Source organism: Trachemys scripta, chromosome 1, assembly GCF_013100865.1.
Source record: "Trachemys scripta elegans isolate TJP31775 chromosome 1, CAS_Tse_1.0, whole genome shotgun sequence".
Lineage (NCBI taxonomy): Eukaryota > Metazoa > Chordata > Testudines > Emydidae > Trachemys > Trachemys scripta.
The window spans coordinates 117,141,134-117,154,169 of NC_048298.1; the positions used below are offsets into that span (position 1 = coordinate 117,141,134).

At 40.9% G+C, this 13,036-nt stretch overlaps 1 protein-coding gene across 3 annotated transcripts in view; it reads left to right on the top strand.

The window, feature by feature from the left end:
• Window positions 1-13,036, top strand: part of ABCC9 (ATP binding cassette subfamily C member 9) — a 123,794-nt gene that overhangs the window by 35,231 nt on the left and 75,527 nt on the right. For all 3 annotated transcript variants that reach the window (XM_034782678.1, XM_034782670.1, XM_034782687.1), the window contains exons 8-12: window positions 1,155-1,340; window positions 6,807-6,971; window positions 7,835-7,990; window positions 10,358-10,492; window positions 12,610-12,772. In XM_034782678.1, the coding sequence (XP_034638569.1) occupies window positions 1,155-1,340; window positions 6,807-6,971; window positions 7,835-7,990; window positions 10,358-10,492; window positions 12,610-12,772 (805 nt within the window). The remainder of the gene's footprint in view (window positions 1-1,154; window positions 1,341-6,806; window positions 6,972-7,834; window positions 7,991-10,357; window positions 10,493-12,609; window positions 12,773-13,036) is intronic.

Sequence of the window (13,036 nt, forward strand, 5' to 3'; positions counted from 1 at the left end):
ATTTTTAGAGAGACAAGGCGGGTGAAGTAATATCTTTTACTGGATCAACTTCTGTTGGTGAGAGAGACAAGCTTTTGAGCTTACACAGAGCTCTTCTTCAAGTCTGGGAAACTTACTCAGATTGTCACAGCTACATACAAGGTGGAACAGATTGTTTAGCATAATTAGTTAACATATGTTTCAAGGGATGATTCAAGGTGAAGTGGCCCGTTAACATCCCTGCAGTGATAAGGAGGAAAGGAAGTGGGGAAGCAGTTTGAGGGGTGTGTGTGGGAGTTGTTAGTGGGTTATAGATTGTTGTAATAAGCTTTTGTAGTTTGTGAGAAGCAACTGCCTGGACCATGCAGAAATGCTCTGCGGGATACAGATCCACTAAATCAAACTCTTTCCTCCATAGATCAAAGTATTTTCAAATCTATCATATAGCCTCAAACTGGCCACATGCATATATTTGAAGATGGTGCTTTGGAATGATGGTTCATAGTTTTGTAGAGTTTGATGTCAGACGAGACCATCAGATCATCCAGTCAGACCTCCTGTATATCACAGGCCATTACATTTCATCCAGTTACCCCTGAATTGAGCCCAGTAACTTGTATGTGACTAAAGCATAATTTGTGTTTGGCTAAAGAACATCTTCTAGAAATGCATCCATTCTTGAGTTGAAGACATCAGGAGATGGACAGTTCAATGTGTTACATACTGGAGGATGGTTGTCCATATTTTTCTGGGTCTGATCCTGTAACCCCTTTCTCATGTCAATAATCTCTACTCTTTCAAATACCATTGATCTCACATGAGCAAGGATTTGATGGATCAGACCTTCAATGAATTATACAAATGACAATGATCAATAGCAGTCTGTGGTTACATCTGACTATTCATAGAAGCAGAATAGTGTTATGACTTTGGGGGGGAAAACATAATAAGCAAGATCGATGTGTTTTGGGGTGAGTTTGTTGTGAAGATAATTTGAAAATCTATCAAACTGTCTATTTTGTCTGTCTACCTAATCTAATGTATAATGTATAATGTAATCTAACCCCTCCATGAAACACTTGGGCATCCAACCAGGCATGAGAGCAATAAAATGGAAGCTGCCATAAGCTGCCAATGAGACTAATTCTTGGTGCACTGATTCCTTTGTTTTCCAGAAAAAGGTGGCAAACCAGCCGAATAAGATTCCCTCGATATGGTTAGCAATGTACAGGGCTTTTGGACGGCCAATCCTTCTCAGCAGCACCTTCCGTTACTTGGCTGACCTGTTGGGTTTTGCTGGGCCATTATGCATTTCTGGCATAGTCGAGAGCTTACAAAATCGTACAGACACAACTGGAAAAGTAAGTTGACAACATTGATTAAAATAATTTGTTTGGTATCAGTTTTTGATACATGTGAGGCTTTCTGTATTTTTGACTATGCATTCTTATTGGTGCACGATTACCGTTTTGTTTCTTTCATTATTTCTTTCAAGTGAAACGGGTGTTTGTTGAAGATTATCAGCCTTGGAAGTTGAAGTTCTCTGTTGTCACAGTATAAACACAGCATAGGCAGTGGCAATGCAAGCTTCCCTATACTGCTCTGCTAATGTCTGGCTCTGTCCAACCTCCTGGATAAGTAGCTGAGGGGGAGCTACTAGAAGCTTGTAAGAGTAGGTTAGATAAAATGCTTGTGGGACTAGAAGAGGAAATTCCTGTTATATCCACAGTGTTAGACTACATGACTTGAATTCTGCATGAGACAGAAAACTAAAGGGAGTGGAAGGACTTGATTATACAAACCTTTACATGTTGTAGAGGGGAGATACACCTGGTGATGTGTGCAAACATGCGGAGCAGGTGTTCAGGAAGCAATCGAATCATTTAGTGAAAGGCACTCAGAGCTCAGCATGGTCAGCTGGCACCAGTGTCCATACCCTTTCTGCACAAATGTGTGGCACTCAAAAGGAGGTATATTGGTCGATGGAGCCTGGTGCAATGGTGTTGAGCCATTGTCCAGACTGTGGAAATGAGGTACTTAGTAACTACTGACTTGGTAAACCAGTACTCCTGTTAAGGGCTGGTTGCATATCCAGTGCCACGCTGTTCCATGAATCTCGATAAATGATAAGGGCTTTACCACACTCGGTAGCTATCAAGCTCCCATCCACATCAAGCCCTCATACAATATTTTTAGGAAAGCACAGGTAAGATAAGGATGATTACTAGAGACAGACAAACATTGCAAAGAATTACACACAAATATTCGATCACATTTTAAAAACAAATTCATTCTGCCTGGACCTTTGTGCCTCTTTTATGCCTGCTTTGCATGAATGTTACAGCAGACAGTTTAATAGGCTTTAAATTTGGGTTCTAAGCCTGGCTTTGCCACTGACGCACTCTGTCACGTTGGGCAAGCCATTTAGGGTCTGATTTTCAGAGGTGCTGATTGCCCTCACAGTGGTGGGTGATTTAAAAACCAATCCCTTAACACTTCTGTGCCTTAATTCCCTCACAGATAAAATGGGGATAATCGTATTTATTCATCTCATATTAGCTTGAGGCATAATTCATTAATTGTTGTGTATATTATGAGATCCTTGGATGGAAGACTATGACAGTGCAAAGTATTTTATTATACCTGCTGAAAAGCTATAGAAGGGCAAATGTCTATTTGCCTGGTAGCTCCCATCTAATTTCAATTGTCACTGTGAATGCTGTATGAATATATTCTATAGAACAATTGCTATCATATAGCTATCATAAAGCAAGTGTCTGTCAAATAGCAACTACCAGAAAATTAGTGAAAGGTAAGGATAGATTTCTTTAAGAAAAGAATTACTTATTAACTGGTAGTAGAAGAGATGGACGGAAGACTTTGCACAGTCTGTGTTTAGAATTTGGATGGGCAAAATGGAGGTGTAATGGAATAATATTTTCCCTTTAAAACATACCCTTTGATTGTCATCACTTCATCTCAAACATTTGCTCCTGGGCTGTATAACCATAGATTCATAGATTCTAGGACTGGAAGGGATCTCGAGAGGTCATCGAGTCCAGTCCCCTGCCCTCATGGCAGGACCAAATACTGTCTAGACCATCCCTGATACACATTTATCTAACCTACTCTTAAATATCTCTGGAGATGGCGATTCCACAACCTCCCTAGGCAATTTATTTCAGTGTTTAAGCACCCTGACAGTTAGGAACTTTTTCCTAATGTCCAACCTAAACCTCCCTTGCTGCAGTTTAAGCCCATTGCTTCTTGTTCTATCCTTAGAGGCTAAGGTGAACAAGTTTTCTCCCTCTTCCTTATGACACCCTTTTAGATACCTGAAAACTGCTATCATGTCCCCTCTCAGTCTTCTCTTTTCCAAACTAAACAAACCCAGTTCTTTCAGCCTTCCCAGTTCCTTCAGCCTTCTTTCAGCCATGATGATATCTTTTGACTGGTACTTTGTGTTTTGCATCAGACTGTCATTTAGTCACTGCAAGAGTGGAAAAGCTATTAAATAAAGCTCTTTGTCCTCACTGAACCTTAATGCATTGGATCAGAGCCACAGAGTCAAAAGTCGAAGTACATTTTCTTCCTTAGATCCTTAAATTCTGGTTTTATTGCACAATCAAAGAACGGGGTGTTTCCCTTTGGAAGTGATAACCTTTAGCTCTTAAATTTGGGAAACCACAGGTCTTTACCCATTTTCATTCTCTGTGCTCTTTTAAATGTATTCGTTTTCTGTCATTTTAATTAATGCTGTCTGGGGCAAACATCTTTTGAAGCTTGGGAATTTAAGGGTAACTCAGAATAAATGGAGAACTTGAAACCTCTGCCAGAGAAGTCAGATTGGCGCAGTGACTCTTGGCCTGCTTTCAAAACGCAGTTACTTTTAATTAATGGATTTTGATAAACTTACTCCCCGTTGCCCTTGCCATTTTGTTTCTCTTTTAAATTCTCTACCAATTTTAATTAAGCTCTTATTCCTATCCCTCCCATCATCCTCTTATCTGAGAACATCCCAAACATTAATTCATTTATCAACACATCCCCTCTTGAGGTAGGACAGTATTATTGTCCCCATTGTACATATAGAGAACCGAGGCACAGATAGAAATTAAGAGCTAACTTTTCAAAGGTATTTACATTCCTAAAGATGCAGATAGGCACCTAGTGGAATTCTCAAAAGTGTATAAGTAGGTTAGGTGCCTAACTCCCATTGACTTCAATGGAACTTAGGTGCCAAATGTGCTTAGGCAGTTCTGAAAATATCATGAGGCATCTATATGCATCTTTCAATGTCTAAATACATTTGAAAATCTGGCCCTCAATAGATTGGTCAAGGTCATACAGGCAGCCTGTGGTAGAGTTGGGAATTGAACTCCCATCTCTCAGGTGTCAGTCAGTGCTGTAACCACAAAATCCTCCTCCCTTTTGGTGAGAAACTGCATATGTCAAGGGAATGGGTATGCGATGGGGTGTGGATGGGGGGACTGAAATAAGCCAGCATGGGCAGAGCAGAGTACTTCTTGCCTGCAATCTAATAGCAGAGCACAATAATCATGAGTGACGAGAGAACCTTAAAGGGTCTGGAGATATGGTCTGGATTCATACTTTTCCAAACCTCTTTCATCTGGAAATCAGAATGGAAATTTCATGAGAACAGGCTTTTTGTCACAGTTCCAGGACATCGTGCTTCCATTGGATCAGAAATACCACAAGAACAGCTTTCCTCGCAGTATTTTGGTACATTCACTTCCCTTCCTGGCTGAAACCGAGCAGCACAGAAAAGCATGAAAATGGGAAAATGCAAACAAAATGAGTTAAAGAAAAGTCTTTTCATCCTCATGAGGCATTCACGTCCCATGCGTGATGAAGGCTCAGCAGACCTATTCTTTTATTATTCGGAATGGTTCCTCCAACTCTAACAGTCAGATTGTAGGTTTAGACTTTATTTGCTTATTTTGTATTCCTGGAAGGAAATTAATTACATAAAATACACATAAAATATCAATAACCATCCCAAGATAATAAAAGTTATCTTCTGTCGGCTGCTATGTGGTCTATGTGAAATGAGTTCCTATTTCTAGTGGGTAGGTGTCTTCAGCCAAGAAAATATCATCCACACACAGCAGAGATGTCAAGGGCAAAATGGGCCTGGTGAATAAACTACTCTGTTACCTCCTAGGATGTGCATTGGTGGGATAGTACAAGAAAGCTTGCACTGCTGTTTGCCTGTGCTGTATCTGGGATATGGATAATTAAAAGGCCTGAGTCTCCAGGACTGTCAACCCAACCCCTATGAACAATGTAATTCACTTAATGAAACCAAGGGTTTAGAAGAAAAATAAAACCCTGTCGGTACCTGTTGTGCAGTTATTGATTCTCTGCTAAATGTTGCCAGTCCTGACTTGCCCATTGCTGCCAGAAGACAAAGCCCTGTGTTTCACATCCAGCAGACGTCAGAGACCTTCATGCTTGTTTTTAAATTGAAGTTGTGTTGCTAATGGTTTGAAGAAAATTGGGTGAAAATTATCATTCAACCATCTTTTTTTGTGCCACTGCATGGGTCTGTGATCCATTGAGGTGTTTATAAAAGGAAAGCTTGCAATCTGCTGAATCTAAATATGTCACCTGTGCCTGGTACATTCATCCAGTGGTCAGAGTGTTGGGCCCCATGGTATGGAACACTTAGAACAAGTTCCACAGAGGAATAAGAAACTATTTGTCCCTGCCCTTTCTTTTCAGCTCCAGCCCTACAGATTCTGTCACTGTAACTCCAGACTCAGTCCCACGCCCCCCCGAATAAATCCCTCTAGTAAGACCATAGTGTATTCTGTGGTACATACTTGCTCATGGAAGGCAAAAGGTGGTGTAAGGCACTCCCTTACTCCCTGGCATGGCCTACCCACATCGTGGATCACAGTGTAGAGGAGGAGGGAAGCAGCCCTTGTAGGGATGCTACTTCCCCTCCCACAGAAGAGGGTTGGAGGCAAGCAGGCTGGGGGAGCTTTGGCTCTTCCTTTCCCCAGTGCACCAGCCGATGCAGCTAGGGAGGCGCAGAGGCGGACATGATCCATGCCAGGACTAAGGCTGGTGCAAATTATCTCTGCTCTGGAGGAAGGGGAGAAAAAGGAAGCCACTAGAGCCAGTTGAAAACATTTCAAATGTTTTGATTTTTCAGTGAAAAATGCAAGCACTTTTTTGCACAAAATTTTGAAGACCTGGAGAATTTGAAGAATTTAAGAAAAGCACCAAATGTCATGAGACCCATGATAAAATTTCAAGAGCTGACAACACTGCCTTTGTGTTGAGCATGCTGATTTGGTGCTCATCTCCCTATACCTGTTCTCTGGCCCAAGAAGCAGATCAACAACCAATTCATTCAGCATGAAGGCAGGTGTGACCCTGAGTGCCAGGATCTTGGACCTCAGTATTCTGGCTTTATCTATCAGTGGTGCTAGGCATTGCAATGAACTGCCTGAATGTGTAATTGAACTGCTGCCCTCAGTTTGGAATCAGAACTGTCTTTCATAGTCTCTATTCTGCTAAGAGCAGTCCTCCTTCAGCACACATGTTAAATGCCTGGGTACTTTTGGAACAGGAGCATCTGGGTTCTATCCCTATGGTTGCAAAGAAGTTCTAAGTGGTCCTAGTATGCAACATAGTCAGAACTGTGGTTTTATAGGTAGTCATGGCTTTGCTACAGTATTATTAATCCTATTGTGCCATTGTGAAAACAATCTTCTGATTTCCAATGTCCAAATAACAGAGCATCTTTCCAACATATAGTTGTCTAAAAAACTTTTCTTTTCTCTCTTTCTTTTTAGTCTAACGAGACATCAACTTCATACCTCTCCTCACAGGATTTTCTCAAAAATGCTTATGTCCTAGCAGTTCTTCTCTTCCTGGCCCTTATCCTGCAGAGGACGTTTCTGCAGGCTTCCTATTATGTTACCATAGAAACCGGCATCAACCTGCGAGGTGCCTTACTGGTGAGTAAGATGTTGTTTCTGAGATCGGCATGCTGTAAAATGCCCTAGTGATGGCTTCACATTTTATTCTTTCGCTTATCTTGTCCTTTATCTGGGTGGTGTTTAACCACAGCTGAGGATTGGTACCACAATATCTTCTGGAGCTTAAAGCTTTTGCAGCTCTGAGCCCTGCTAGTTTTAAACTGCCTCTGCTGTAGACTGAAAACCTTTGTTTTACTCCAAACCCTATATTCTGCTCTGGGAGTCTAGTCCCAAAATCTCTCCTGAACTCAGGTCTCCTGTTTGGCTATATAAAATGCTCTCCACCAGGTCACTTTCAGCCTAGCTTGCCTTTATTTACTGTTTACTGCTTGAAAACTTAATAGAAAACATAATAGAAATTCATTTTATAATTACAGGGTTTCTACCTGCCAGTTACTGTAATTGCTCTTAATTTTAGATTTGTCTGAACTTATGTTAAGCTTTATTTATATTTTTTCATCAAAAATAAGCTGTATTCCTTCTTGTCCCATATCCCTATTCTCTACATTCTGTTGTCATTTTTGTTATGTTATTGATCTCATATGAGCACCACTCCTGCAGCCCTTGCTCGGAAGAACAGTGCCATCAGGCCAAATTCATTGCTGCTGAATGAGGTCTGTGTAGTCACACCATGGAGATGTTTGACCCAGTGGGACTGCTTGTAATGGCTGCAGAAGTAACAAAAAAATTGAGGCAATAATTCTACTATTTAACCTCTATTTTCAAAAATCTCTCTCTCTCTCTGTTTGGGAACTGGGTGACTGGACAATCTCTGATACTGACATTTGCAATGTCTGGTTGCTATTGTAACTTTATATACTGTACTTTATTCCTCTCTCCAGGCAATGATATACAATAAGATCCTGAGGCTTTCCACGTCTAACTTGTCCATGGGAGAGATGACCTTGGGACAGATCAATAACTTGGTTGCCATAGAAACAAATCAGCTGATGTGGTTCTTGTTTCTGTGTCCCAATCTCTGGGCTATGCCCGTTCAGGTAGAGCATCAAAGTAAGGGCCTAATTTTTAGAAGAAAACCCCCTGGAAAACAGAAGATATTTTAACACAATGTACATCTTTGAAATTATTTAAAACAAAAAAGTGGAAATTATACCATTGGACTATAGTTACAAATGAAGAGCTGTGACCAGGAGGAGAACTAAAGGGTAGAACTGCTGTTCACTGTCTCCTCCAAAGGCTGTGAAGTAGTATCGCTGCAGGCCAGTGGGAAGAGATTTTTCTGGGTAATATTTACAAGCCAGGGGAATGCTCTGTGAATTTTAGAATGGATTACCTGTCTTTCCCACAGCCCTGTATGCCTTCCTCTGCTCAAATTTATTCCACAACTGCCACAAGTAATCTGTGAAGGCAGCTATCATGGACCAAAATATTGCTGGTTTTGCAGAATTCATTTGCAGCTGTTTTATGGGGCAAGAGTGAAGAGTGTCAGAACTTGGCCCTTAATTCTGTGATCCTGTATTGCAAAGAAGGTATGGTATGTCGAGTGTTATAATGTCAGAAAGTGTGGTTAGTGATCCACAGAAAGGAACATTGATTTGAGTGTTGAGAACTAAACGGGTGCACTAGTTATCATAAACTTCTAGTTCTAAACATCTGGTTCTAATCCAATCTGGGTTGTGTACAGCAGAAGAACAGATGAATCAGAAGGAAGGAAAGACAATATTAGAGTTGGGGTAGCCAAATTTTCAAATGTGAGGAAGCAATTTAGGAGCCTAAGTCCCATTGACTTTCAATAAGACTTAGGCTCCTAAGATATTTTTGAAAAATTTACTCTTGGGCTTCTAAGTGGGGATGGGTAGGTCATAATTTATAGGTATTGTTAACAGCTGTCAAGGAAAAATAACAGAAATGAAAGCTTTGGTAAATTAGATCTACGCTATGTAAATTCATGGCACTATATAAGTCATCCATAATAATAAAGGGAACATCCACTTTTGTCATTTGTTTATTTTTAGCAGGGTCATCAAAGAGAATGTATGATGAAAAAACAGACAATAAAGGATCTGGATGGCATAAGGCAGGGATCGGCAACCTTAGGCCCGGCCCACCAGGTAAGAACCCTGGTGGGCCGGGCCGGTTTTGTTTACCTGCTGCGACCACAGGTTTGGCCGACCGTGGCTCCCACTGGCCGCGGTTCGCTGTCCCAGGCCAATGGGGGCGGTGGGAAGCAGCGGCCAGCACATCCCTCGGCCTGTGCCGCTTCTTGCAGCCCCCATTGGCCTGGAGCGGTGAACTGCAGCCAGTGGGAGGTGCAATCGGCCGAACCTGCAGACACGGCAGGTAAACAAACCGGCCTGGCCCGCCAGGGTGTTTACCCCTGCGGGCCACGTGCCAAGGTTGCCCATCCCTGGCATAAGGGATTAGTAACTATATAGACATTTTCACCTATAAATCACTGCTTCAAATCCAGGCTGGCTTAGAATTGTCCAAAAGGGGTTACCATATGAAGGTTTTTTCAGTTGGTCTTTGTTAATTAAACTGCTGGTTGCTCTCAGGCTAATTGTATGTACGGTGACCAGACGTCCCGATATTTCCTTGTTTGTCCCACGTCCCGACCGATGTATGGTCGGGACACTGGACAAACAAGGAAATGCTCCGGAGCCCGGAAGTGCTTGCGCCCCTCCCCCCCCCGCCCCACAAGCTCTGGAAGGAGGCCCGGGAGACGCAGGGGGAGCACAAGGCTGGGGTGAGTGAGAGTCCGGCCTGGTCCCAGTGCAGGCAGGACTCAGTCGGGCGGTAGAGAGAGTAGGGGGGCGGCCCGCGGGGCCAGGCGGCGACTGTTCTCCCCCCCTGGGCAGCAGGACTCGGGAGCAGCCGCTGCTGCAGCTCCCACTGCCGAGGGGGGAGGAAGCGGCCAATGGCCAAGCTCAGCAGCTGCGGCTGCAGCTCTGGCGCCCGGGCCCGAACCTCCCGAGCCCGGGCCTGCTGCAGGGACCCAGCAGCACGCACGCTGCGCCCAGCCCCTGGCCAGTCGCGTCTGAAGCCCACCAACTCCAGAGCTAATATGTCACTAATATGTTACTGCATGCTTGACTCTTTGGGGCAGACACTATCTTTTCATTCTGTGTTTGTACAGCACCTATCACATTGGAGTCCTTGTCCATGTCTTGGGTAGGTAGGTGCTACCACAATACAAATAAATAATGATAATAAAGGTTTGTAGAAACTTTCCCTAGAATTTCAAAACTTAACTTCTGAAGTCAATTATAAGTGAGGTTTTATTTAAATTCATGCAAATTCTATGTATTATTTCACTATATAGTCTGAGAGGATTTTTTTCGCATTGCTGTCTTGTAGGGGTCCTGAAATGTATTCCTTTTCCTATGTGCCTTTTTCCTCCTTAGATCATAATGGGCGTGATCCTACTGTATAACTTACTTCGAGTAAGTGCATTGGTTGGTGCTGCTGTTATTGTATTGCTCGCTCCAATACAGTATTTCATAGCTACAAAGTTGGCTGAGGCGCAGAAGAGCACTCTTGTAAGTAATTTATTTTAGTGATGCCTGTGGTCCAGTAGTTAAAGCAGAGAACCAGGAATCGGGAGTTCTGGATTCTATTCCTGGTTTTTCAAATAATTTGCTGTGTAAATTTGGGTAAGCCATTTAACTTTTTTGTCCCTCAGTTTCCAGATCTGTAAAATAAGGGTAGTAATATTTGCCTACTTCACAAGTTGTTTGCAAAGTTATTTGTGATCCTCAGATGAAAGGTGCTATAGAAGAACAAAGTATTATTACTTATAGGAAACTAAGAACTATCTTTTGGGAATGTTTATTATTAATTAAATGAACCACATAATTAATTTTGACTTTTAAATTTTTATTTATTTTTGGGCTGCCAACAAATAATTTCAATGTAATACAATGGAAACTGTACAATGGTAACATTTTCAACTGTTTTTTAAGAGGTGCATTAAATACAATATATATTACACTCTTTAGCTGCTGTTACCAATACACAGAGTTACATTCTTGCTGACGTTCCTGATTACTAGAGTTCTGATCATTTGAATACCCTCTCCTCCAATATTCACCTATAACAATGACATCAAAGGCATGTTCAGTGAACGCGTTGGGGAAAGGAAGGAGAAAGAAATATCTAACTTTTAGCAGAATACTTCTGTATTGTGATTGAAGTTCTACAGAATGGGGAGTTCCTTAACAAGATAGGCACTCATGAGACCATTTATTGATGAGTTAAATTTGCATGGAAGAAATTCACTCCTGCGCTGCGGGCCAGCACAAAGCTTATGAACTACTCAGGTCTTTCTTAAGCCTTGAAAATAAGGACTTAGGCCCTGGTCCTCAAATGTATTTAGGATCTTAACTTGTATGAAAATCAGTGGAAGTTAGGAGCCTAAATACCTTTTGAGGATCTGGGGCTAGGTCCTGATTCAGCACTTCATCCCTTGTCAGCAAAACATTTAAGCACATGCTTAAATACTGTACTGAACTTGGGCATAAAGTGGTATATGCACCTTGTGCTGACCCTTTTTACAGAGATGAATTTCACCCCATCTGAGTAGCTTGATCATTTCTCTGACTATCTATCCTTTAGATGCCATGGAGCCTATTGTTTTCTAATTCAAATGATGTACTGTATGGAATGTCAGCAATTAATAAAAATAATAAAATATAGAAATGAAATATTAAATCATGTGAATAAGTCCTTTTGAAATAGATCACATCAACTACTGTATAACACTCCACCCAAAAGTCTCTTGCATTTCTGAATAACCTCTGTACTCAGATTGGATCAGTCCCTATTGCACACTCTCCATCAATGGGAAACGATTCTACAGTCTAATGAAGCTCATCGACTGGAAATTTATCCTAATTTTAAATTTTCTTAATGCCTAGACTGTTACCATCTCCCCCTCATATCTTAATTGTCAGTTAGCCAAGCTAAACATATCTGGGCCTGATCCTCAGTTTGATTGACCCCAGTGGAATTATGCCAATTTACACTGGCTGAGGATCTATCTTTTATACTTTTTTCCGACATTATTCCCTCCACCCCTTTGATCTGTCTTGTTCTTCTCTGAATTCCTCCCAGCTTGTTAATGTATTTTGGTAATAGTGTGCCCAAAACAGATGAACACAATATTGCAGATGAGGGGCTATTACTGAAATAAATCAATAAAATAAGCACATATTATGTGAATCTTCTGTACGCAGTCCAAAACTGGTCTTTTTGAGGCAATACCACATTGCAAACTCAAATGTAATTTTTTGTTCATTACCAATTGTCCATCTTTTTTCTTCTTCAGTATTATCACTCCAGGTTTCGTTCTCCATTTAGATACATAGGTTTCAGGTTATTTTCCCCAAGATATATTAGTTTTGACTTTTTTCAATGCAGAATCACTTTTATTTTCTTCTCATGACTTTAAAGTCTCTAAAATCGTCAAGGAACATGAAATTGTATATTATTTCCGAATGTATAGTACTTAGAGGTATATACTAGGTCATTAGTAAACCCAGTTGCAATACTTTGGCTAATTTTAGAACAAAAGTAATAGAAAAAAGCATTCTTAATAAAAAATAATTTAAAAATATTAATTTTGTAATTTGTAATTTCTTACTTTTTTAATGTAAAGGATTATTCTACTGAGAGATTAAAGAAAACCAATGAGATCTTGAAAGGCATTAAGTTGTTAAAGTTGTATGCCTGGGAGCACATATTTTGCACTAGCGTAGAGGAAACAAGAACCAAGGAGCTCATAAGTCTCAAAACCTTTGCACTTTACACATCTCTTTCCAGTAAGTAATTCTGTTCTAGGGGCAGTATTGTTTGTAACATAACTCTTAGATATGTATTTATCTCTCAATAGTAAATTGCTTTTGAGACTTCAGTTGAAGCAAGATGCCTGTACTTATGGTAGTGGCTATTTTGTTATGAAACAAGATGGAAAATAAAAGACATGACAAATAACACAACAGGAAGCTTGACATTGTTTGGTGGATTTTGTTACTGTTATTGTTTAACTTGTAAAAGGTTTTTTGCAACCTTAGTTATGAGATTTT